Raw genomic sequence first — 27,894 nt, forward strand, 5'->3', positions numbered from 1 at the left:
GGCCTCAACCGGGACCTCTGATTCATGTCCCATTACATTCACCTCCCACCATCTGGCCTGGGCTTACAAAATCCATCAACTGTCCTGGCTTGAGACAATTCACACTCTGATTATCCATCGCTCTGTCTGGACCTGCAAAGACTCACATTCAAAGCATCATCTTGCATCATTGACTTTGTCTATATATGTGTTTGCGGAACCCACCTCCTTCACTCACCAGATGAAGGAGCTGTGCTCTGAAAGCCAGTGATTCAAAACAAATCTGTTGAACTTTAACCTGGTGTTGTCAGACTTCTTACTGTGCCCACCCCAGTCCAACGCCAGCATCTCCACATCATAACTTTAAGATGATACCACTTTTCTGGACACTCTCACCAGAGGAAGTATATACTGTCAGACTACCTTATCGAATGCTTTGGTTATTTAAACATCTCAATTAGACCACTCTGTAATCTTCTATATTCAAGACAATCGTCAACCAATCTGTACAACCTGTCTTCAAAATGGAATTAATTTAGCCCCAGTATAATTATGGTGAATTTGTGCTTCACCCCACCAAAGCCAATATCTCCTTCCTTGAGTGTAATGATTTGAACTGAATGCAGTGCTCCAGAGGCAATGCAACCAGAGCTTTATATAACTGCAGCATAACTTCCACCTCTCCATATTGAAACCCCCTTGAGGTGAGGACTTAATATTTCACAAATCCTTTTTTTAAAGTTGTCCCCTTTTCCAAATAATTAACATGGTATTTATTTGTTTACTGTTTGTCAAACCTTGATGTACACAAATGGCCTGCTATATTATTAGCACAGTAACTACACTTCAAAATACTTCATTAGCTAGAGAATGCTTTGGGAAATCCTCGTGCCATGAAAGGCATCATGCAAATAGTTTTTCTTTTCATATGTAGAAATGAATGTGGTCACCATGTTGTGTACTATCCTGCTTTCCTAATTAAAGAAAGCAAGACACTTGTGTTTGTACGTTTGCGTTTGTATGGTTTTTTTTTATGTGCATAGTTTTATCTTATCAACAAAGTATTTTGTCACCCTTAAAGGACACAGCTGTGAAGATGTAAATTGTTGTGTTTCTATGCAGTTTATCAGCCTGGCTCAAACGCTGAAGTATTATGGATATATCAAGTTTGACCCTTGCATCACTGATTTCCCAGAGAAAGGTTGTCATGTAATAGTCAGTGCTGGTAACAATGAACTGAATTTTCACGTCAAATTGCCCAATGACCAAATCAAAGAAGGTAGTTTCAAGGTCACACGCATGAGATGCTGGCGTGTTACTTCCTCCGTAAGTATTACAGGAAGGTTTTTTAAAGCATTTTACTGTCCCGTTATTATAGGAAAGCTTGCTGCAGGAAGCTCTCCACTTGTTTGAAAAAATTGGAAGCTAGACTCTTTCCTCTAACCGTTCAATTTAAGGTTGCTTGAAATGCAGCATTGTTTCATTTGTGCTTATTCCAGAAACATTACAGATTGTGTAATCCTCCCAAGGAGGATTATAATTTTATTCAGCACTCAGTGCTGATTTTCTTAAAATCTTGTGACCGCTTTAGCTCAATAGTAGCACTGCCTCTTTTGTCAGAAAATTGAGTATTCAAGCCCAACTCTAGAGCATATCGCCTTGAAGACCGATATTTAGATTATAGTACCGAAGGAGTCCTGTTTAAGGTGGAGACTTTTAGATAAGATGTTACTTTTGGAATCTTATCCGCCTTTTCAGGTGGACTAAAAAGTCCCAGTGTGTGATTTTTAACAAGAGCAGGGTTGTTCCTGGAGACCTGGCCAACATTTATCCCTCCATTAAAATCCATAGAATTGATTACCTCCGCTTCAGTGCCATGCCTGCGTCTTAAAATTTTGTTATTGGGCACAATATTCTAATCTAATATTTTAAGTGTGGTTATGATACTTGTTGAGCGTTCAATTCCTTGTGACAAATTTAGCTTTACTATCATCAAAATTGCTTGATTTAAAACTTAATTGGTTTTCTGAAGTACTTAAGGGAAGAAAGCTCCTACCCTTCTGACCCCATTATGCAATTGACTCTTAATAATGTCCTGAGGTCGCCTAGCAAGCCATTCCTCTGTACAATTACGATGTCAAGGAAGTGGCCCACTCCACTTAGGGCAGCTAAGGGTGGCAATGCGCAAGGCATTGCCAACATGTCTCATCCTCCGCAATGAAAACAGTTCCCTGAACACCTAGTCTGGCTCAAGCAACAAACTACTAGGTCTACCACAAACTTGTTTCTAATGCTGGCTATGTCATCTTGAAGCCATCTTGACCATCAAGATACATCTTTGCTTTTTTGCTTTCCCCCCCCCCCTCCTTCCCCACTGTCGAAGAGGACGGTCACTAATTAGTTACTGATGTGTCAGAGTTTCAAACATCACTATTGGGCATCTGATAGCAGGATCCTTCATAGATTCATAGAATTTACCGTGCAGAAAGAGGCTATTTGGCCCATCAAGCCTGCACCGGTCACCGACTCCTTCTTGGAGCATGATGAGCAGCACAACCAAGCAGCAATCCAAAATTGAGTGCATTCCTCCATTTACACAGATACACAGCATTATCCTATTGCCTGCTCCACAGCAGGGCAGATGCATTGGAGCCATGATTTTTGCATGGTGAATACATTTGAAAATATTTCTTTCCAGGTTTCAATAGACACCAATTCCATGGCGTTGGGTGATTGAATAAAGAATGACAGTGGGTTCTTCCTGATGGTAATAATAATAGCTTATTGTCACAAGTAGGCTTCAATGAAGTTACTGTGAAAAGCCCCTGGTCGCCACATTCCGGCACCTGTTCGGGGAGACCGGTACAAGAATTGAACCTGCGCTGCTGGCATTTTCTGCATTGCAAGCCAGCTATTTAGCCCACTATGCTAAACCAGCCCCTGATGTTAATCCCCCAACTTAAAATTCGCTTTCATCTTTTTAGGTTATCCTTCATTTCTCCTCTTGGGTTTGAAGGAACACTGCTTCACTGTAAAATTGCTTGTTTTGGCATCGATGGCAGTGTAAGATTTTTATCAATAGTTGGTTGAAAGTATTCTCCTATATTTTTTCTTCCAGAATCAGTATCTCAGTCCAAGGATGTGCGGGCTAGGTGGATTGGCCATGCTAAATTGCCCTTAATGTCCAAAAAATGTTAAGTGGGGGTTACTGGGTTACGGGGATAGGGTAGATACGTGGGCTTCCGTATGGTGCTCTTTGTAAGGACCGGTGCAGACTCGATGGGCCGAATGGCCACCTACACTGTAAATTCTATGATTTAATGTAGGCATATCTTTTGATTCTTTGTGATGAATCTTTGTTACTAGCTGTATTTTCTACTGCTTAAACCCATACACTACTTTAGCCAGAAGAATTGATTATTCTGAATCTGCAACAGTATGATGCAATTCTTTATTCACAAAGCATTGACTTGAATAAGAACTGTTCAAATTAAAAGCAGTCATGTTCAGATTGCCATGAATTAAATTGCTACATAGTTAGATGCTTCATACAATTTTGAACTAAATTGAGATTTGTTTTAAACTATTCAGATTTTTAATTGTGATTATTTTTGTTTTTAAATGCTAGCAAGTTCCAATAGTGAATGGCACAGCAAATAGTCCAGTAAAGACCGAGACAAAACTGGAATTGGCTTTTGAGTATTTGATGAGCAAAGACCGACTCCAGTGGGTGACCATTTCCAGCCCTCAGGTGAGGCATGTGTTCGATTCAGAACAACACAATTTGATTTGATTTATTGTCACATGTACCAAAGTACAGTGAAAAGTATTTTTCTGTGGCCAAGGGAACGTACGCAGTATGTACATAGTAGACAAAAAAGAATAATCGACAGAGTACATTGACAAATGGTACATCGACAAACATTGATTGGGTACAGTGCGGACAAAGGGCCAAACAAAGCAAATACATAAGCAAGAGCAGCATAGGATGTGGTGAATAGAACTTTTCACTGTACTTTGGTACATGTGACAATAAATCAAATCAAATATTTTCCTTGTGTTTGCCCAGAAGTTAAAATTAAGTGAGCTTCTCAATTGTCATAATTAGAATGCTGTTTTAAAAATTCATTCTTGGGATATGGGCGTCGCTAGCTCGGACAGCATTTATTGTTCATCCCTAATTGCCCTTGAGAATGTGGTGGTGGGCTGCTGCCTCGAACTGCTGTTGTTCATGTGGTGTCCGTACACCAACAGTGCCGTTGGGGAGGGAATTCCAGGATTTTGACGCAACAATAATGAAGGAACAGCAATATATTTCTAAGTCGGGATGATAAATTGCTTAGGGGTGTTCCCATGTCTGCTGTCCTTGTCTTTTTAGAAAGTAGTGGTTGTGAATTTGGAAGGTGCTGTCTCATGGGTTTTTCCACTGCATCTTGTAGATGATACCCACTGCTGCCACTGTGCATCACTGGTGAGAGAGTAAGTGTTTGTGGATGGAGTGCCAATCACACGGGCTGCTTTGTCCTGAATGGTGTCAAACTTCTTGAATGTTGGCTAGTCTAGTTTCTTGTCAATCGTGACGCTCTCTCTCTCCACTAAATACTTCAGCAAAACTATTCTCTCATCTGGCAGAATCCAACCTGAGCGTCTGTGCAGGTTATTGCTCAGCGACTGCCATTTGATAGCAATGTTGATGACCTCTTCCATTACTTTACTCATGATCCAGAGTAGACTGATGTGGTGTTACTTGACTGGGTTTGATTTGTCCTGCTTTCTGCTCCCACATTGCAGGTTAGATGCCAGTGTTGTAGCTGTACTAGAACAGCTTGGCTACGGTCCCGACAGTTGCTGGAATATGGTCAGGGCCCACAACCTTTACAGTATCCAATGCCTTTAGCAATTTCTTGATAACACATGGAATGAATCGAATTGGCTGAAGACTGACATCTGTGATGCTGTGGATTTCGGGAGGAGGCCAAGTTGGATCATTCAATTGGCACTTCTGGCTGAAGATTATTGCAAATGCTTCAACCTTATCTTTTGCACTGATATGCTGAGAATCATTGAGAATGGGGATATTTGTGGAGCTTTTCCCCTCCGGTTGAGTTGTATAATTGTACACCACCATTCTTGACTGGATGTAGCACGACTGCAGAGCTTAGGGTGTACAATTGCTTAGCTCTGTCGCATGCTGCTTATGTTATTTGTCTTGCAAGTAGTCCTGTGTTGTAGCTTCACCTGGCTGACGCCTCATTTTGCGGTACGCCTAGTGCTGCTCTACATGCCCTCCTGCACTCTAACCAGGATTGATACCCTGGCTTGGAATTAGTAGAGTGGGGGGATATGCTGGGCTCGTAGGTTACGGATTGTGGTTGCATAATTCTGCTGATGGCCCACTGCGCCTCATGATTGCCCAGTCTTGAGTTGCTAGATCTGGTTGAAATCTATTCTATTTAACATGGTGGTAGTGCTACAGAACACCATGAAGGGTATCCTCAATGGACTTGTCTCCATAAGGACTGTGCAGTGGTCACTCCTATCAGTACAGTCATGGGGAGGTGCATCAGCGGCAGGCAGGTTAGTGAAGATGACGTCAGGTGTGTTTTTCTCTCTTGGTTCCCTCACTACCTGCCACAGACAAAGTCTAGCAGTTGTCTTTTAACACTGAGGTAACTGGTGCGACAGAGCCACCCTTGGTGAAGGATATCGAAGTCAATCCAGAGTACATTCTGCGCCTTTGCCATTCACAGTGCTTCATGCCTCTCTCTTTTCAGCAATACCCTAGTTCTGCCAGGTGACAATTTCAGAATAGCTCATTTGTTAGAATAGTGATAGTTGACCATTTTCTTTGAAGTAAACAAGGCAACTTTGGGGTGCTGTACCCGGCTAAACTCTGGGTCACATTCCAGGGCAGGGAGAAGTGAAACCTGACCAGCCTGGTGGAGGAAATTAAAAGGGACCTGCAGAGGTGGGGAAATTGTGGGGACCTGTATGGGCGACTACTGTGCAGGGCATGCTCACCACTGGATGAGAAGTGGGTTTGAAATAGGGTGGGGCTCTGGAATGAAGCACTGCACATGGTCAACACCTCCACTTGCACGAGGTTAAGCCTAAAGCAGCAGAAAGTGGTACACACAGCTCACTTAACTAAATGAGTGGGTTCATCCCGGAGGTAGAGGACAAATGTGAACGGTGCCAAGGAGGCCTGGCCAACCACGGCCATATGTTCTGGTCATACCCCAGACTTGTCAGGTTCTGGACCAATGTGTGTGGAGCCATGCCCGAGAGTGACAGTCTTCGGGGTATCAGAACAGCCAGAACTCTTTAAGGGGAGGAGGGCCGACACTCTTGCCTTTGCCTGCCAGAGAATCCTGCTTGGCTGGAGATCAGCACTATCCGGGAGTCTGAAGAGGCCTTCCACATGACGTGGGAGCCATTCACCAATCTGTTCCAAGACCTGTTTGTAGCCAATAAACCAGAGGACGGAGGGATTCACAGAAGAACCACCAGCACAAACGAAAAAACGAGGGTGTGCAGGGAGCAGGGGGGGGGAAGGAGGAAGGGCGAGAACAAAGAAGCACAGAACCCAGCCATACGTAACACGAAACAGTAAACGTAGCACCATGCCACCCGCAACAGGGCCAGTTTGGAAGACCCAATGAGCAAAGAAAGCACGCCAGGTAACAGGAAGGGGAGAGGCATAGGGAAGGGACCTAGCTAAAACCCAGCACTTGCTGAGAAACCTAAATTGTAACTGGTGTATATAGTTTTGGTGTATGTTCATGTTCATCTTTGCTTTGTATAGAAAGAAAAACCCTAATAAAAAGATTTTTATTAAAAAATGGAGGCCTCTGCTAATGCTGACTTGCATTTGCTATTTATGCAGAAAAATTTAGAGGCAATTGTTCACCGGAATTTTATTGTTTTCAGCCCCTGCCGAGTGCCATCTGCAGTCTGCTCTGCATAGTCAGGCGTAACATGGCTGAGCTCAAATTCTTGTGATAGCATTAAATTGAAGTTTATGGTATAGCACTTAATGCTATCAATGTATGATTCTGTCTGAAACACCAAATGTCAGATGCAACAATGTGCCAGATATGCATTGATATAACGAAAATTTAATATGCTGAAAGGCTGAGATTTGTTCTGACTGGTATTTTTTTTTCCAATTAGGCAATAATGATGAGTATATCTTTACAAGCAATGGTGGATGAGCTAATGGTGAAGAAATCAGGTGGCAACTTAAAGAAGGTGAATTAACTTTTTTAGTTTTAAATTTGTTAGGTCAGGGACTTGTCTGAATTTTAAGCAATAATCTATCCCACCCTCCAGGTGTAGGATGTTGTGATCCATGCAATGATGGAAAAAATGCGTACCTTTATTTTTGTCCTGAGGTAATTTGAATATTGTGAATATTAACCTGCACCAGCACCAAGAACTTGCAATTATATAGTGTTTTTAACTCGGCCAATATTTCCCACAGCACTTAACAGGAGCATTATCGGACAAAAATTGACTCTAGTAGTAAGTACCATAATACTTTAAAAACACATGTTGCAGTGCTGATGTATCAACGTTCAGTGAAGTGTGTTTGAAATTTTTAATTTGTTCTTGGGATATATTACTCAGTTGCCTTTAAGAAGGTGGTGGTAGAACCTCTTGAACCACAGCATCTTGTATGATGAAGGTGCTCTTGCAAAGCTGTTGGATGGAGTTTTCTGATTTGGCCCAGCAATGAGGAAGGAATGATGTGCGACTTGAAGGTCATAGTGTCTCCATGCACCTGCTGCACTTGTTCTTACATGTTTGGGAAATAGTGTTAAAGAAACCATAGTGAGTCAATCAGCTTATCCTGTAGATCGGTAGAGGGAATAGACAGTGGAACAATGGCCAGCACTACTGCCTCACAGCACCCAAGACCCGGTTCAGTTCCGGCCTTTGGTGAGTGTGTGAAGTTTGCACGTTCTTCCCTCTTTCTCCCCCCCCCCCGTCTCTGTGGACTTCCTCCGGATGCTCAGGTTTTCTAGGGGTGCCAATCCAATCAGTGAGTTACTTACTCTGTTTGCAGCTCCACCAATCCAGACAAGTGTTCCATCAGAATGAACAGGCAATTTGCATTTCTAATTTATTTTTTCCTTCAACCTGTAGATGCTGAAGAAGCGTATGAATGGTGGGTTACGTCGGTCAGACAGCCAGCAAGCTGTGAAATCCCCTCCACTTCTGGTTAGAACATTTTACCTTGCAATTTGGTTTCCTCTCGAGTAAGATGGGTAAAACCAGTGGTTTGGTTACCACTGGGGGGATGCGTTGACTGACCACTGCACTGTGGTACAGGAAGCCATTCAAGAGGGGGGAGCAAAAAGACAAAAAGCAAAAAGAGTCCCGCATAGTATGTTGCCTGCCCGGTGCCAGGGTGAGGGACATCTCTGATCGGCTTGAAAGGATTTTGGAGAGGGAGGGGGAGGATCCAGTTGTTGTGGTCCACGTTGGGACTAACAACATAGGTAAGACTAGGAAAGAAGACCTGTTTGGGGATTATCAAACACTAGGGACTAAATTAAAGAACAGGTCCTCCAGGGTTATAATCTCTGGACTACTACCCGAGCCACGTGCCAATTGGCATAGGGTTGAGAAAATTAGGGAAGTTAACACGTGGCTAAAGGGGTGGTGCGGGAAAGAGGGATTCCATTTCATGGGGCATTGGCATCAGTACTGGGGCAGGAGGGACCTGTACCATTGGGACGGTCTTCACCTGAACCATTCTGGGACCAGTGTTCTAGTGAATAGGATAAATAGATTGGTCACAAGGACTTTGAACTAGCATTGGTCACAAGGACTTTAAACTAGCAAGTTGGGGGGAAGGGAAGGGTAAAGCTATGGACAGTATAATGGTTAATGGAGAGCAAGGCAGCAGGTTACGTGACAGGTTATTATGTAGAGATATGGGTTCAAAGACCAGGAAAATTAGGAGAAAGGGTAAGAGGAAAAATAATTTGCGAAAAGTTACTGATCAAGGTGTTAGGATTCATAACAAAGACATAAAAAACAGCATAAGTGTACTTTACCTGAATGCTCGTAGTATACGGAATAAGGTGAATGAGTTGATGACGCAAATCATCGTGAATGACTATGATTTGGTGGCCATTACTGAAACATGGTTAAAAGATGGTCACGACTGGGAGTTAAATATCCAAGGGTGTCTGACTGTACGAAAGGATAGAATGGACGGTAAGGGCGGTGGTGTAGCTTTGTTGTTTAAGGATGGCATCCGGGCAATAGTAAGGGATGATATTGGTGCTATGGAGGATAAGGTTGAATCAATTTGGGTGGAAATCAGGAATAGTAAGGCGAAAAGGTCACTGATAGGAGTAGTCTGTAGGCCACCAAATAGTCTATAGGCCACCAAATAGTAACAGGATGGTAGGGCAGGCAATAAGCAAAGAAATAACGGAGGCATGTAGAAATGGTACAGCGGTTATCATGGGAGATTTTAATCTGCATGTCGATTGGTTTAACCAGGTTGGTAAAGGCAGCCTTGAGGAGGAGTTTATAGAATGTGTCCGGGATAATTTCCTGGAACAGTATGTAATGGAACCTACAAGGGAACAAGCGGTCCTAGATCTGGTCCTGTGTAATGAGGCAGGATTGATTAATGATCTCCTAGTTCGGGATCCTCTTGGAAGGAGCGACCACAATATGGTGGAATTTAAAATACAGTTGGAGGATGACAAGGTAAAATCAAACACTTGTGTCTTGTGCTTAAACAAAGGCGATTACAATGGGATGAGAGAAGAACTAGCTAAGGTAGACTGGGAGCAAAGACTTCATGGTGAAGCAGTTGAGGAACAGTGGAGAACCTTCCGAGCGATCTTTCAAAGTGTTCATACCGACAAAAAAGAAAGACGGTAGAAAGGGGAAAAATCGACCGTGGATATCTAAGGAGGTGAGTGAGAGTATCAAATTGAAGGAAAAAACATACAAAGTGGCAAAAATTAGTGGGAGACTAGAGGACTGGGAAGTCTTTAGGGGACAACAGAAAGCTACTAAAAAAGCTATAAAGAAGAGTAAGGTAGACTATGAAAGTAAACTTGCTCAGAACATAAAAGCAGATAGTAAAAGTATAAGACAAAAAAGAATGGCTAAGGTAAATATTGGTCCTTTGGAAGATGAGAAGGGAGATTTAATAATAGGAGACGGGGAAATGGCTGAGGAGCTGAACAGGTTTTTTGGGTCAGTCTTCACAGTGGAAGACACAAATAACATGCCAGTGACTGATGGAAATAAAGATATGATAGGTGAGGACCTTGAGATGATTGTAATCACTAAGGAGGCAGTATTGGGCAAGCTAATGGGGCTAAAGGTAGACCAGTCTCCTGGCCCTGATGGGATGCATCCCAGAGTGTTAAAAGAGATGGCTAGGGAAATTGTAAACGCACCAGTGATAATTTATCAAAATTCACTAGACTCTGGGGTGGTCCCAGAGGATTGGAAAGTAGCAAACGTGACACCACTGTTTAAAAAAGGAGGTCGGCAGAAAGCGGGTAATTATAGGCCGGTAAGCTTAACTTTGGTTGTAGGGAAAATGTTGGAATCTATCATTAAGGAGGAAATAGCGGGCACCTGGAGGGAAATTGTCCCATTGGGCAGACGCAGCATGGGTTCATAAAGGGTAGGTCGTGTCTGACTAATTTGGTAGAATTTTTTGAGGACGTTACCAGTGCAGTAGATAACGGGGAGCCAATGGATGTGGTATATCTGGATTTCCAGAAAGCTTTTGACAAGGTGCCACACAAGGTTGCTGCATAAACTAAAGATGCATGGCATTGAGGGTAAAGTGGTAGCATGGGTAGAGAATTGGTTAACTAACAGAAAGCAGAGAGTGGGGATAAATAGGTGTTTCTCTGGTTGGCAACCTGTAAGTAGTGGGGTCCCTCAAGGATCAGTGTTGGGCCCGCAGTTGTTCACAATTTACATAGATGATTTGGAGTTGGGGACCAAGTGCAATGTGGCAAAGTTTGCAGACAACACTAAGATGAGTGGTAAAGCAAAAAGTGCAGGGGATACCGGAAGTCTGCAGAAGGATTTGGATAGGTTAGGTGAATGGGCTAGGGTCTGGCAGATGGAATTCAATGTTGCCAAGTGTGAGGCTATCCATTTTGGGAGGAATAACAGCAGAATGGATTATTATTTAAACGGTAAGATGTTAAAACATGCTGCTGTGCAGAGGGGCCTGGGTGTGATGGTGCACGAGTCGCAAAAAGTTGGTGTGCAGGTGCAACAGGTGATTAAGAAGGCTATCGAGTTTTGTCTTTCATTGCTAGAGGAATGGAGTTCAAGACTAGGGAGGTTATGCTGCAATTGTATAAGGTGTTGGTGAGGCCGCATCTGGAGTATTGTGTTCAGTTTTGGTCTCCTTACCTGACAAAGGACATAGTGGCACTGGAGGGAGTGCAGAGGAGATTCACTAGGTTGATCCCAGAGTTGAGGGGATTAGTTTATGACGAGAGGTTGAGTAGACTGGGACTGTACTCATTGGAGTTTAGAAGGATGTGGGGGGATCTTATTGAAACATATAAAATTATGAAGGGAATAGATAGGATAGATGCGGACAGGTTGTTTCCATTGGTCGGGGAAAGCAGAACTAGGGGGCATAGCCTCAAAATAAGGGGAAGTAGATTTAGGACCGAGTTTAGGAGGAACTTCTTCACCCAAAGGGTTGTGAATCTCTGGAATTCCTTGCCCAGTGAAGCAGTTGAGGCTCCTTCTTTAAACATTTTTAAGAAAAAGATAGATACCTTTCTAAAGAATAAAGGGATTCGGGGGTATGGTGTACGGGCCGGAGAGTGGAGCTGAGTCCACAAAGATCAGCCATGATCTCATTGAATGGCGGAGCAGGCTCGAGGGGCCAGGTGGCCTACTCCTGTTCCTAGTTCTTATGTTCTTATGTTCACATCCACTGAAGGATAAAATGGTCTGTGGTCTGTCACATTACATGCTGGCCCAGCAGCAACGTTCACATCACGCAAGAACAAATCCTCCCAAATACATTCTGAATGCTATGAAACTTTAAACACTTGCCAATTGTCTGTAAATCTATAAACAAGGTTTAGGAAAACCATTCCAATGCCATAGGACCTTGGCAGCGAAAGGCACAGCCACCATAAAATTTACAGTGCAGAAGGAGGCCATTCAGCCTATCGGGTCTGCACCAGCCCTTGGAAAGAGCAATAAGAGAAACGCAAATATCAAGGAGGCTAGAAGACCCGAGGTAGGGAGGGCGAATCCATAGGAGGGTTTGAAAACCAGGTGAGAATTTTAATGTTGGCACTTTGATTAACTAGGAGCTAGTGTAGATCAAAGTGGAGAAGGGCGAATGTGGCAAATAGAATTTGTGCGAGTAAGGATGCAGCAAAATTTTGGGACCTCCAGATTATGGAGGGTAGATGTCGGATGCCACCTAAGAGTGAGTTGGAATAAAAATAATCCCCGTTTCATCCTTGTTGTAAGAACACATTGTAAATTTAAAACCGCTTTTAAAATGTAGAACTCTCCCAGATTGCATTATTGGCTATGACCTCTACTTTGGATTTAACCAAGTTGATAAATTATTACTGTGTGTGAGTTACTAAGCATCCAAAATTTAGATTCACTTTCAATGCTTTCAGCTTTCACAACTACCTGAATTTGTGTAAAATACTGTACAGTGCATGCTGAGTTACCAGTTCCCCAGGCTGATGATATTCCCATCCTCCAATAACTGGCTGGGCCACTCTCTTTATTCAGTGACCCTCCAGCAGGCCCCCTGATCTTCTGTTAATCTCCTCACTCAGCCAGGCCATTGCCCCAGGTTATCTCCACCCCACTCCCAGAGAAGGCCTCGTCCTCCGGTGCATAACCATAGAATTGTAGAATCCCTACAGTGCAGAAGCAGGCCATTCAGCCCATTGAGTCTGCACCGACCCTCTGAAAGAGCACTGTAACCTAGGTCCAATCTCCCACCCTATCCCTGTAACCCCACCTACGGACAATTTAGCATATCTAATCCACCTAACCTGCACATCTTTGGACTGTGGGAGGAAACCGGAGCAACGGAGGAAACCTACGCAGACACTTGAGGAATGTGCAAACTCTACACAGGACAGTCACCTGAGGTCGGAATGGAACCCGTGTCCCAGCTTTGTGAGGCAGCAGTGCTAACCACTGTACCACCGTGCCGCCCTTATTGACTCAAATTTCACCATCTGCAGTGCTGGGATTTGAACCTGGATTTGTAGAGCATTACTCTGAGTCTGTGGTTTACTAGTCCAGTGATGATACCTGTACACCACTGCCTCCCTGCTCTTGAGGTGGCCTAAGTGGACAGGGCAATACTGCCCAGGCCACTGTTTGCCACCAGGTTTCGGTGTGAGTCTTGCAGCAGCCACATGTTGGCCCAATTCTCCAGCTCTTAAGGAAAACGCAAATCAGATGCAAGTCATCCACAAGCTGCTCCTGCCAGAACCACTTTGTTACTGTCAGTGTTCTCTTATAAGGAAGATTTCTAGAGGCGTGCTTTATGATGTTTTGGTTCAGATGTTAGTCAGGTATTTTTCAGGTAGCACTTGCTGTGTCAATGAGCAGAGGGGAAGGCAGCACTTTGTCCAGGGCAAGGACCTCAACCAACCTTTTCGCTTTTTTGTTGTTGCCAAAATTGATGCTGTTGAGTTTTTCAATTTAGCACTCCATTTTTGGGAACACATGAGGCAAGCTAAACAAGAAATAGCTGGAAGGCATGAATGAGGATTTCAGCAGCAGATGAGCTTAAACGAGACGGATGATGTTAGAGCTAAAAATAGATGGCCTTAATGTTGGCAAGTATGTGGTCAGAAACTCATCTCGGTCAAATACAACATCAAAATTGCAAACAATCAAGGAGAAGGATTCGAGAATGCAGTTTGCAACAGGGCCCAAAGGCAGTATCTTCAGTCTTCCCATTCTGCTCATTCCGTACTGGGTATAAAAATAACCAGCCTGTTAATTTGGGAGTAATGGTGGAGTCTAGGTGGTGGTAAGTTGGAGAACTGTGTTGTCAGCATATGTATGAAATTGCGTTGTGTTTTCGGCTGATATCTCTGAGGGAGAGCATGTTGATGGGAAAGAAAGAAATAGAGGCAGATGTAGGCCATTTGGCCCCTCTGGGGTGGCTTTAATTCCACTTTCCTGCCTGCTACCATAACCTATTAACTCCCTCATGGATCAAGAGTCTATCTAACTAACTTGGCCTTGAATGTATTCAATGACCCAGCCTCCACTATTCTTTGGGTAGTAAATTTCAAAGACTAATGACCCTTTGAGAGAAGAAATTCTTCCTTATCTTCCATCTTAAATGGGTGACTCCTTATTTTGATACGGTAACCCTCGACCCAATGTAAGGGTGTCTTCTCTTCCTTCAATGCAAGGAGATTCTTAAATAAGGAGAACAAAGCTTCATGCAATATTCCAGGTGTGATCTCATGAATGACCCCTGTGCAGCTGTAACATGACTTCCCTACTTTTATATTCCATCCCCTTGCAATAAAGACCAATTCATTTGCCTTCCTAAAACTTGCTGGACCTAATGTTTTGTGATTCACGTGCAAGGACACCCAGATCTGTCTGTACCATGGCATTCTTCAGTGTTTCTCTAATTAAATAATATTTTGATTTTTCTATTCCCACCAAAGTGGAAAACCTCATTTTCCCACGTTATGTTCCATCTGCCAAATTTTTGTCTTCTCACTAGTTACCTATATTCCTTTGCGGCCTCTTTGTATCCTTGTCACAGCTTGCTTTCCTATCTATCTTTGTATCGTTCATTATAATACGCTCAGTGCCTTTTATAGGTAAAAAGTCAGTATAAATTATGAATAGTTGAGGCCCCAGCACCAATTCCTGTGGCACCCGCTAATTACTGTTCTTCAACTGAAAATGGCTAATTCATCCTGATTGTTGCCTCTTAATCACCTATCATGCTAGTCTGTTACCCCCAGTACTTATCCTGTGCTGTATACTTTTATGTGGCACCTTATCAAGTGACCTTTAGAAATCCAAATACATCATCTACTGGTTTACGTTTTTCCATTCTACTTGTTACATCCTCCAGAAACTCCCAATAAATTTATTCACATTTCATACAATCAAGCACAGTCAACCTGATTTTATTATCATTTTTCTTAATAATTAATTTCAACATTTTTCCGATGACAGATGTTGGGCTGATAGAGATGTTACATTCCTGGTTTTCTAATCCGCTGAGACAGTTCCAGCATCTCGCAAATTTTGGAAGATTACAGTCAATGAATCCACCACCGCTGCAGCCATTTTCTTTTAGACCCGGGATGTAGACTGTCGGGTCCAGAAGACTTGGAAGCCTTTAGTGCCATTACTTTAGCTATAACTTTTTTTCCAGTGATGGTGATTGTTTCTCCCTCCCATTTGCTCTCTGACCTTCAACTCGACATTGTGTCCTCGACTGTGAAGGCAGATACAAAATATTTGTTTGAAGTCTGCCATTTCCTTATTTCCAATTATTAATTTTCCATTCTCATCCTCTCGGGGACCAGTGTTTACTTCAGGTATTCTTGTTTACCTTCTTGTTGAAGCTCTTACTGTCTTTTTATATTTCTTGTTAATTCAATCTCATTCTAAGTTTTTCCTCTTGATTTTTTTAGTCATCCTTTGCTGGTTTATAAAACTTTGCCAATCTTCTGGCTTATCACTGATCTTCGCAATATTGTACACCTTTTCTTTGAATTTAATGGCATCCTTAACTTTAGATAACCACGGATTACACATCCTTCCATTACTGTCTCTCTGGAATCTATCTTCAAGAGTTTTGAAGTATCTCCTTAAATGTGTGCAGCTGCTTATCTATTGTCTTAACTTTTCACCTATTTTCTCTGTTGACTGTAAGCCACTCTATCTTTCTAAGTGCTTCACAAAGGGCACAGAATATGCTCTGGGTGAGGGACTTCAATGTTCTATGTCAGTAGGACCAATGCACATCGAGCTGGCTGAGTCCTAAAGGACATAGCTGCTAGACTGGGACTGCAGGTGGTGAGGGAACCAACAAAAAGGAAAAACATACTGCTGTGTGCTCTGTTTCACAGAGACATGGCTCACCCCCGCCTCACCGCGCTGTGCCATACAACCTGAAGGCTTCTCAATTCACCGTGGCATCAGGCAAAGCGAAGAGTGGAGGGGTTTGCCTCTTCATCAACTCCTCCTGGTGCTTGGATGTGGCAACCCTGGCGACCTACTGCTCCCCGGGCCTGCAATACCTGACCGTGAAGTGCCACCCATGCTATTTTCCACGTGAGTTCACTTCAGCCATTATCACAGCGGTCTACATCCCACCCCAGGCAGAAGTGAGGAAGGCCCTGGACGAACTGTACACTGTTATAAACAACTACGAAACCGAACATCTGGAGGCCTTGTTCATCGTGGCTGGAGACTTCAACAAGGCCAACCTCTAGAGTGTACTGCCAAGATTCCACCAGCACATTTCCTGTCCCGCCAGGCGCGACAACACTCTTGACCACTGCTACTCAAAAATCAAGGGCGCCTCCTGTTCCGTCCCCCGACCGCACTTTGCGAAATCAGACCATAAGACAGTGCTCCTTTTCCCGGCATGCAAGCAGAAACTCAAGCGGGAGAATCCAGCTAAGAAGGTTGTGTAGTGCTGGTCTGAGGAATCAGAAGAGCTCTTATGTGACTGCTTAGAGCCAGTGGACTGGTTCATATTTAAGAACAGCAAGAAGTTTTACAACACCAGGTTGAAGTCCAACAGGTTTGTTTCAAACACTAGCTTTCGGAGCACTGCTCCTTCATCAGGTGAATGAAGAGGTGTGTTCCAGAAACACATTTTTAGACAAATTCAAAGATGCAAGACAATGCTTTGAATGCGAGCATTTGCAGTTAATCAAGTGTTTACAGATCCCGAGGTAGGGGTAACCCCAGGTTAAAGAGGTGTGAATTGTCTCAAGCCAGGACAGTTGGTCGGATTTCGCAAGCCTAGACCAGATGGTGGGGGATGAATGTAATGCGACATGAATCCCAGGTCCCGGTTGAGGCCGCACTCGTGTGCGGAACTTGGCTATAAGTTTCTGCTCGGCAATTCTGCCTTGTCGCGCGTCCCGAAGGCCGCCTTGGAGAACGCTTATCCGAAGATCAGAGGCTGAATGCCCTAGACTGCTGAAGTGTTCCCCGACTGGAAGGGAACATTCCGGCCTGGTGATTGTCGCGCGATGTCCGTTCATTCGTTGTCGCAGCGTCTGCATGGTCTTGCCAATATACCACGCTTCGGGACATGCTTTCCTGCAGCGTATGAGGTAGACAACGTTGGCCGAGTCGCACGAGTATGTACCGCGTACCTGGTGGGTGGTGGTCTCGCGTGTAATGGTGGTATCCATGGATACCACCATTGCATGGATACGTTGCAACTATACAAGTGCACAGTTTTGGTGATGGGTTTATCGTATAAGAAGAGATTGAACAGTTTAGGCCTACATTCGCTAGAGTTTAGAAGAATGAGGGGAGATCAAATGGAGGTATTCAAGATGCTAAAAGGTATGGATAAAGTTGATATAAAGCAGATTCTTCCTCTTGTGGGGCATTCTAAAACAAGCGGTCATAATCTTGGAATAAGAGGTAGCAAATTTAAAACTGATTTGATGAAAAAGTACTTCTCCCAAAGGGTTGTGAATCTGGAATTTGCTAACCTAACGTGCTGTGGATGCAGGGACAGTGAGTCAATGTAAAGAGGAGTTTAGACGTATTTTTAATTGGTAATGGGTTGAAGGGTTATGGAGAACGGGCAGGAGAGTGGAGTTGAGGCCAGGATGGAATCAGCCATGATCACATTGAAGGTGTTTAGGCTCGGGAGGCTAAATTGCCTAGTCCTGCTCCTAGGTCATGTGTTCTAGGGAGGAGATGCTCTGGCTGATTTTGCAATCCAGCTCTTGGTCTGTAGAATTGCAGGTAACAGATGAGGAATATATCAGCCATGATAGAATGGCGGACCAGACTCGATGTGCCGAATGGCCTAATTCTGCTCCTATATCTTAACTTTTTTAAAAAATGTATTTTATTCCAAATGTATACGAAAAGCTCCAACACATGATTCAGGAAACACACTTCCCAACACACGACTATGTAGTTTGTACACATTTACCCCCTTTTTCACCATCCCCACTCCCTTACCTCCTCAAACACAAACTCACGAATATCCTGGACCTTGCCTTGAAACACTCCACTGAACCCCTTAACGCGTATTTGATCTTTTCCAGCCAAGGAAAGTCATATAAGTCACCTAGCCAGGCCGCTACCCCCGGTGGCATTGCCGACCACCACTCCAATGGGGTTCGTCGCCGGCAACATCAGTCTTCTTCCTCACCATCAGCTCCGGCTTCTCCGATATCCCAAATATCACCGCCAAAGGGTCCAGCACCACCTCCTCCCTCACTATCCTTGTTAGTGACACAAATACTCCCTCCCGGAATCTCCAACTTTTCACAGCCCAATGATTCACTGGACCCCGCCACTTTTCGCACTCTCCTGCCACCCCTGAAAGAACCCACTCATTCTTGCTGCGTCATATGCACCCTGTGTACGACCTTAAACTGTATCAGGCTCATTCTTGCATACGAGGAGGTCATATTTACCTTTGTTTTATTTTCTAAATTTAGAGTACCCAATTCATTTTTTCCAATTAAGGGGCAATTTAGCATGTTCAGTCCACCTACCTTGCACATCTTTGGGTTGTGGGGGCGAAACCCACGCAAACACGGGGAGAATGTGCAAACTCCACACGGACAGTGACCCAGAGCCGGGATTGAACCTGGGACCTCGGTGCCGTGAGGCTGCAGGGCTACCACTGCGCCACCATGCTGCCCACATTTACCCTTGTAGCGCCTTACTCCATACTCTCCAGTTTATCCCCCCACCCAGCCGAACTTATGAATTTATAATCCTGTCTGATACGCATTACTAGATCTAAAATAGCCCGTTCCTTGGATGTTTTCAGAATGTATTCATTTCAGAAACTGTCCCGGAGGTACTCTTATGAACTTGTCCTGAAAGCTACTTTTTTATTTATTCAGTCTATATATTAAAATTGCCCATGGTTATTGTGGTGCCTTTCTTTGAAGTCCCTGTTATTTCTTGATGAATCCTCTGTCCTCCAGTGTAGCTACTGTTAGGCAGCCTATAAACCTCTTCCATCAGTGACTTATTTTATGTTGCTATTACTTATCTCCACCCTAACTGATACTATGTTCTTCGAGCCAAGATCATTTCTCATCAGTGGACTATTCTCATCCTTTTAACAGAGCAATCCTACCTCCTTGTCCTTTCTTCCTATCCTAAAGTAACAATGTGCTATTAATACATCGGTCTTATTATGAAAGCTGCAGACATTCGGATGTAGAGGGAACTAAGAATGAATCCCAGCGGGTGCCAGATACCACTATATTTTAGGGTGGAATGAGCAGCAATTTAGGTTAATTGTATGAAAGCAGACAAGTGCAGTCCCACTCAGGTGATGGTGGCGAGACAATGGGGAAGTAAACTGTGTCAAAGGCTACAGATGGGTAGAGAAGGACTGGGAGAGAAAGTTTGTTTACCATTGTCATAACCGCACAGGACATTTGTGACTTTGATAAGAATAATTTCAGTACTGTGGCAGGGCGGACACCTGATTGGAGAGAAGATTTTGGAGGAAACAACATGATGGATAATAGACTAATTCATTTTGTATAAAACTACTCTTCTCACCCTTGCCTCTGGTGTTAGAAGAACACCATATTTGAAGACTCCATCCAAGCAGAACTAGGCTTCATTGAGATGTGTTGATCTCCTTTTTATTTTTCACAAACCTGATATGGTTTAGAGGGTGGATTATTTGTTTATATTTATCTGATAGTGCTGTTCTGATCTTTGCACGAGGTGACACTCAAGATAAACCTATGTACATTGTGGAGCTAAATGTGGGCTTAGCGATAGAAGTAGGCCTAGTTTGAAATATTCATTATTGCCATCTATCAAGCACAAGTCAGGTGTGTGATGGAAATCCTAGACAAAGCCTGTTTGGCTGACACCTTGTTCACCACCTTAACATTCACTCCCACCACAAGTGCACTGTGGCTGCGGAGTGTACATCTACAAGATGCATTGCAGCAACTCGCCAAGGCTACTACAACAGCACTTCGCAATCCACGGCCTCTGACATCTTAGACAAGGACAGTAGATGCATGGGATCACCACCAGGTTTCACTCCAAGCAACACTCCAACCTGTCTTGGATCTATATCGCTGTTCACTGTTGCTGGTTCAGAACCCTGTAACTTTCTTCCGAACGACACTGGGTGTGCCTGCACCACATAGACTGTAGTAGTTCAAGAAAGTGGCTCACCACCACATTCACAAGTGATGGGAAATAAATACTACTATGCAAGCAACACCCACATCCCATGAATGAATATCAAAAGAAAATGCACATGACCAGGCTATGTAAAATCACTAATAATATAACCTGTTATCTAGCTTGGAGTACAACGTGGTGGTAACTATATAGACTATTGATACGGTTCCCTAATTAATCTTCCTATTTGATGATTTGACCTAATTGTTATAATTTGTTGGTATTTCACCCACAACCTTGCAAAATAAACCGAAAAAAATATTAGCAAAGTGCAGTAATATTGCCTGGACTTTTCGTATTTCCTTGAAGCAAATTGTGAAATCGTATTGCTGCACTTTGATCAAAATAAATTAGTAGATGCAGCACTTCAAATTCTCGTTCCCTTAGCAATTTTATGTTTCTCTAGGATTCTCCTGATTCAAACAGAGAACCTATTGTCAAGCTCTCGGTGAGTAAAACTATTCAAACTGATTTATAATTATGAATTTATATTGTTAACTAAGTTTTTGTCTTCCGCTGTGTTTAGATGATCTGATGCCGAAACAGTGTTCTAACAACTTAATGTAAAATGCCTGCATTTGGATTAAGTAACTATCTGTGTGGTTGCTGTTTATTGGGAAAGTGCATAGATTAATATGAATTATCATTAACATGCACTTGTTCTGTATGTAATTTGACTATAATACAGACCGTGAGCATTAAAAAAACAAACCTATTGAGGTGTGGGGGTGGTGGATCACAGTTATTTTTCAAATTAAAGTTTTTCCTCTTGTAGATGGTAGGTTACCAACAGAATCCTTCTGTACTCTTCCACATTCCATCTATTTAGAATATCACTTAAGACTGAAGGAGGAAAATCCGAAATCAGTTCATGGACAATTTTTCTGCATTAATACCCATCAGTGTTGGGAAAACTAGTTGAGTCGATTGTCAAAGGCAAAATTTATTCTCACTTGGAGAAGCATGAGTTGAGGAATTGCTAAACATGGATTTGTTGAAGGTAAATTATGTCTGACAACCTGATTAAGTTTTTAAATTAACAGAGGATTGATAAATATGCTGAATAAATGTTATATTTATGGACTTTCAAAAACAGTGACAAAGTAACACATTTTGTGTCTTTTGTGAATAAGTAGAAGCACGTGTGATTAAATGGACAATGGTAACTTGGGCACATAATTGTCAAAGTGATAGGACCAGAATGAATGGTTGGTGATTGGCAAACATTATGGAATAGGCTTAAGGGCTCATGTTTATAATTGGCCTAGATTGAGGAATTAAGAGTATACTTTTTTATGGATGATAGGAAACATGGTAGTAAATAACAAGATAGTAGCAGGCACCAGGAGGATGAAATGGGTAGAGACATCACAGATGTAGTTTAATATAGTTAAGTGTGAAGTGATGTACTTTTGGAAGAACAACATAGACGGGCAGCATAATTTATACTGAACAATTTTAAGGGGTCCGGAATAGGGACCTTGGAGTACGGAACTCTTTTAAGGTAATAAGTCAAGTTGGTTAAGCGACCATATGTCTATCTTGGCTTTGTGAATAGGGCCATTAAATACAAACTCATGGAAGTTATGCTAAAGCTTTGCAAATCACCAGTTAGACCTCAGCTGAAGTATTTTGTACAATCTAGGATTTCAAAATTGAGAAAACGGTCATGGTCTAACAGGCAGCAATGATCCCTCAAACTCCTAAACACTTCAGAGACTTGGATGATCTACAGCAGGCATCTTAAACTGGAGAAGCATCACCAGTCACTCCTACGGAAAATCCTCCAAATCTGGTGGCAAGAAAGGCCCCCAACAGCAGCATCCTCTCCCAAGCTAACTTGGGGTGCTAATCACTCAAAGCCTGCTGCCTGACAGCAGACTACTGAAACAACTGCTTTACTCTGGACTTCTTTGCAGCAGTAGACTTCCAGGAGGGCACCAGAATTGCTTTGGGGATATTCATAAGAGATTCCTGGAAGGGTCAAACATAATATAATGGCCTTCTGCTCCTATGTCTTATGGTCCTATACCCAACATCACAGAATCACAGAAAACTACAGTGCAGAAGAGGTCCTTCAGCGCATTGAGCCTGCACCGATGCATGAAAGGCTCTGACCTTCCCAACTAATCCCACTTGCTAGCACTTGGCCCATAGCCTTGCATGTTATGGCCTGCCAAGAACTTATCCAGGTGCTTTTTAAGGGATGTGGAGATGCTGGCATTGCACTGGGGTGCGTACAGTAAGAAGTCTTCCAACACCAGGTTAAAGTCCAACAGGTTTGTTTGGAATCACTAGCTTTCGGAGCATAGCTCCTTCATCAGGTGACTTGCAACCTAAAACAAACCTTTTAAAGGATGTGAGGCATCCCGCCTCTACCACCCTCTCAGGCAGTGCATTCCAGACCACTCTTGGGGGGGGGGGGGGGGGGGGTGCAACGTTTTTCCTCAAATCCCTTCTAAACCTCACTTTGAACTTCTGTCCCCTCATAACTGACTCTTCGACTAAGGGGGACAGCTGCTCCCTATCCACCCTGTCCATGCCCCCCATAATCTTGTACACTTCAATCAGGTCTTCTCTACTCCAGAGAAAACAACCCAAGCCTATCCAGCCTCTCTTTATAACTTAAATGTTCCACCCCAGGCAACATCCTGGTGAATCTTCTGAAACCCTGCCAATGTAATTACATACTTCCTATAATGTGGCAACCAGAATTGCAACACACTATTTCAGCTGCGGCCTCACCAAGTTCAATACAGCTCCATCATAACCTCCCTGCTTTTGTAATCTATGCCCCGATTGATAAAAGTGCGCGTCCCATATGACTTTTTTCACCTACAGTTCTGCCTTCAGAGGTCCATGGACAAACACGGCAAAGTCCCCTTGTCCTTCGGAACTTTCCCGTGTCAGACCTTTCATCGTATACTTCCTTGTTAAATTACTCCATCCAAAGTGTATCCCCTCACACTTTTCAGGATTAAATTGCATCTGCTACTTATCCACCCATTTGACCATCCCATCTGTATCCCATCTTTGGGCAACAAGGTAGCGCAAGTGGATAGCACTGTGGCTTCACAGTGTCAGGGACCCAGGCTCGATTCCCTGCTGGGTCACTGTCTGTGCGGAGTCTGCACGTTCTCCCCGTGTCTGCGTGGGTTTCCTCCGGGTGCTCCGGTTTCCTCCCACAGTCCAAAGACGTGCAGGTTAGGTGGATTGGCCATGATAAATTGCCCAAAAAGGTTAGGAGGGATTAGTGGGTCACGGGGATAGGGTGGCAGTGAGGGCTTAAGTGGGTTGGTGCAGACTCGATGGACCGAATGGCCTCCTTCTGCACTATGTTCTATATCTTCCTGGTAACCCAAGGTACTCAACCTCGCTGTTAACCAGCGGCCAATCTTTGTGTCATCCGCAAACTTACTGATCCTACCACCCCCCCCATATAGTCATCTATGTCATTTATATAAATGACAAACAATTGGGAGGACCCAGCATGGATCCCAGTGGTGTGTCACTGGCTTCTGCTGATTACCATGTACTGGCCACCTTCAGCTGATGAATCAGTACTCCTCCATGCTGAACACCACTTGGAGGAAGCACTGAGGGTGGCAAAGGTGCAGAATATGCTCTGGGTGGGTTCTTCAAGAGTAGTACCAACACAGACCGAGCTGGCCGGGTCCTAAAGGGCATGGCTGCTAGACTGGGCCTGCAGCAGTGGTGAGGGTACCAACAAGAGGGAAAAACATACTTGACCTTGTGCTCACCAATCTGCCTGCTGCAGATGCATCTGTCTATGACAGTTTCGGTAGAAGTGACTACTGCAGGATATTGGTTCAATGAAGAGTGCAGGAGGAGAGTGTGCCAGGAGGAACATCAGGCATATCAAAAAATGAGGTGTCAACCTGGTAAAGATACAACACAGGACTACTTGTATGCCAAACAGCAGTAGCAGCAAGTAATAGACCGAGCTAAATGATTCCACAACGAACACATCAGATCTAAGCTCTGTAGTCCTGCCACATCCAGCCTTGAATGGTGGTGGACAATTAAACGACTCACTGGAGGAGGAGGAGCCACAAAAATCCCCATCCTCTATGATGGAGGAGCCCAGCATGTATATGCAAAAGATAAGGCAGAGGCATTCGCAACAATCTTCAGCCAGATGTGACGAGTGGATGATCCATCTCCGTCTCCTCGGGAGGTCCCCAGCATCATGAGATGTCAGTCTTCAGCCAAACAATTCACTCCACATGATGTCAAGAAATGGTTGAAGGCATGAGACTGGAAAGGCTATAGGCCCTGACAAGATCATGGCAATAGTACTGAAGACTTGTGCTCCAAAACTTGCCGCACCCCTGGCATCTACCTGGCAGTGTGAAAAATTGCCCAGGTGTGTCCTGTACACGAGAAACAGGACCAATCCAACCCAGCCAATTACTGCCCTATCGGTCTACTCTCCATTATCAGCAAAGTGATTGAATGAGTCATCAACAGTACTATCGAGCAGCACTTAGCAATAACCTGCTCACCGACACTCCGTTTGGGTTTCACCAGGGTCACTCAGCCTTGGTTCAAACATGGACAAAAGAGCTGAATGCCAGAGGTGAGGTGAGTGCCCTTGACATAATAATTATTATTGTCCCAGCTGTTATGTTCTATAAGTAGGCTTACATTAACACAGCAATGAAGTTACTGTGGAAAGCCCCGAGTCGCCACATTCCGGCGCCTGTTCGGGTACACTGAGGGAGAAGTCAGAATGTCCAATTCACCTAACAGCACGTCTTTCGGGACTTGTGGGAGGAAACCGGTGCACCTGGGAGTAGACACTGGGAGAACATGCAGACTTCGCACAGACAGTGACCCAAGCCAGGAATCGAACCTGGGACCCTGTTACTGTGAAGCAACAGTGCTAACTGTTGGGATAGGTATATACCGCAGGGCAAGAGTTATATCGGGGGGGAAAGGCAATTATGATTCGATGAAGCAAGACTTAGGATGCATCGGATGGAGAGGAAAACTGCAGGGGGTGGGCACAATGGAAATGTGGAGCTTGTTCAAGGAACAGCTACTGCGTGTCCTTGATAAGTATGTACCTGTCAGGCAGGGAGGAAGTGGTCGAGCAAGGGAACCATGGTTTACTAAAGCAGTCGAAACACTGGTCAAGAGGAAGAAGGAGGCTTATGTAAAGATGAGTCATGAAGGTTCAGTTAGGGCGCTCAAGAGTTGCAAGTTAGCTAGGAAGGACCTAAAGAGAGAGCTAAGAAGAGCCAGGAGGGGACATGAGAAGTCTTTGGCAGGTCGGATCAAGGATAACCCTAAAGCTTTCTATAGATATGTCAGGAATGAAAGAATGATTCGGGTAAGAGTAGGGCCAGCCAAGGACAGTAGTGGGAAGTTGTGCTTGGAGTCCAAGGAGATAGGAGAGGTGCTAAATGAATATTTTTCGTCCGTATTCACACAGGAAAAAGACAATGTTGTCGAGGAGAATACTGAGATTCAGGCTACTAGACTAGAAGGGCTTGAGGTTCATGAGGAGGTGTTAGCAATTCTGGAAAGTGTGAAAATAGATAATCCCCTGGGCCGGATGGGATTTATCCTAGGATTCTCTGGGAAGCTAGGGAGGAGATTGCTGAGCCTTTGGCTTTGATCTTTAAGTCACCTTTTGTCTACAGGAATAGTGACAGAAGACTGGAGGATAGCAAATGTTGTCCCCCTGTTCAAGAAGGGGGGTAGAGACAACCCAGGTAACTATAGACCAGTGAACCTTACTTCTGTTGTGGGCAAAATCTTGGAAAGGTTTATAAGAGATAGGGTGTATAATCATCTGGAAAGGAATAATTTGATTAGAGATAGTCAACACGGTTTTGTGAAGGGTAGGTCGTGCCTCATAAACCTTATTGAGTTCTTTGAGAAGGTGACCAAACAGGTGAATGAGGGTAAAGCAGTTTATGTGGTGTATATGGATTTCAGTAAAGCGTTTGATAAGGTTCCCCACTGGAGGCTACTACAGAAAATAAAGAGGCAGGGATTCAGGGTGATTTAGCAGTTTGGATCAGAAATTGGCTAGCTGGAAGAAGACAAAGGGTGGTAGTTGATGGGAAATGTTCAGACTGGTGTCCAGTTAATAATGTACCACAAGGATCTGTTTTGGGGCCACTGCTGTTTGTCATTTTTATAAATGACCTGGAGGAGAGTGTAGAAGGATGGGTGAGTAAATTTGCAGATGACACGAAAGTCGGTGGAGTTGTGGACAGTGCGGAAGGATGTTACAAGTTACAGAGGGACATAGATAAGCTGCAGCGCTGGGCTGAGAAGTGGCAAATGGAGTTTAATGCAGAAAAGTGTGAGGTGATTCATTTTGGAAGGAAGAACAGGACGACAGAGTACTGGGCTAATGGTAAGATTCTTGGCAGTGTGGATGAGCAGAGAGATCTCGGTGTCCATGTACATAGATCCCTGAAAGTTGCCACCCAGGTTGAGAGGGTTGTTAAGAAGGCATGCGGTGTGTTAGCTTTTATTGGTAGAGGGATTGAGTTTCGGAGCCATGAGGTCATGTTGCAGCTGTACAAAACTCTGGTGCGGTCGCATTTGGAGTATTGCGTGCAATTCTGGTCGCTGCATTATAGGAAGGATGTGGAAGCATTGGAAAGGGTGCAGAGGAGATTTACCAGAATGTTGCCTGGTATGGAGGGAAGATCTTATGAGGAAAGGCTGAGGGACTTGAGGCTGTTTTCATTAGAGAGAAGAAGGTTAAGAGGTGACTTAATTGAGGCAGACATGATGATCAGAGGATTGGATAGGGTGGACAGAGAGCCTTTTTCCTCGGATGGTGATGTCTTGCACGAGGGGACATAGCTTTAAATTGAGGGGAGATAGATATACGACAGATGTCAGAGGTAGGTTCTTTACTCCGAGTAGTAAGGGCGTGGAATGCCCTGCCTGCAACAGTAGTGGACTCGCCAACACTAAGGGCATTCAAATGGTCATTGGATAGACATATGGACAATAAGGGAATAATGTAGATGGGCTTTAGAGTGGTTTCACGGGTCAGCGCAACATTGAAGGCCGAAGGGCCTGTACTGCGCTGTTATGTTCTATATTCTAACCACTCTGCTGCCAGGTAGCATTTGACCGAGAATGGCATCATGGAACCCTAGCTAAACTGGAGTCTGTGGGAATCGGGGGAAACTCTCAGCTGGATTGAGTCATACTTGGCACAAAGGAAGATGGTTGGAAGTCAATCATCTCAGTTCTAGGACATCACTGCAGGGGTTCCTCAGGGTAGTGTCCAAGGCCCAACCATCTTCAGCTACTTCATCAATGACCTCCCTTCCATCATAAGTTCAGAAGTGGGTATGTTTGCGGATGACTGCACAATGTTCAACACCATTCACGATTCGGATAATGAAGCAGTCCATGTCCAAATGCAGCAAGACCGGGACAATATCCAGGCTTGAGCTGACAAGTAGCAAGTTACATTCG

General features: G+C 43.9%; 1 protein-coding gene across 1 annotated transcript in view; it reads left to right on the forward strand.

Annotated features, from left to right (window-relative positions):
• snx17 (sorting nexin 17) overlaps positions 1-27,894 on the forward strand; it is a 167,933-nt gene that overhangs the window by 128,531 nt on the left and 11,508 nt on the right. The window contains exons 19-23 of the mRNA XM_072500579.1: positions 1,102-1,305; positions 3,608-3,730; positions 7,153-7,230; positions 8,128-8,202; positions 20,822-20,863. Of these exons, the coding sequence (XP_072356680.1) occupies positions 1,102-1,305; positions 3,608-3,730; positions 7,153-7,230; positions 8,128-8,202; positions 20,822-20,863 (522 nt within the window). The remainder of the gene's footprint in view (positions 1-1,101; positions 1,306-3,607; positions 3,731-7,152; positions 7,231-8,127; positions 8,203-20,821; positions 20,864-27,894) is intronic.

This window comes from Scyliorhinus torazame, chromosome 4 (assembly GCF_047496885.1).
Source record: "Scyliorhinus torazame isolate Kashiwa2021f chromosome 4, sScyTor2.1, whole genome shotgun sequence".
NCBI lineage: Eukaryota > Metazoa > Chordata > Chondrichthyes > Carcharhiniformes > Scyliorhinidae > Scyliorhinus > Scyliorhinus torazame.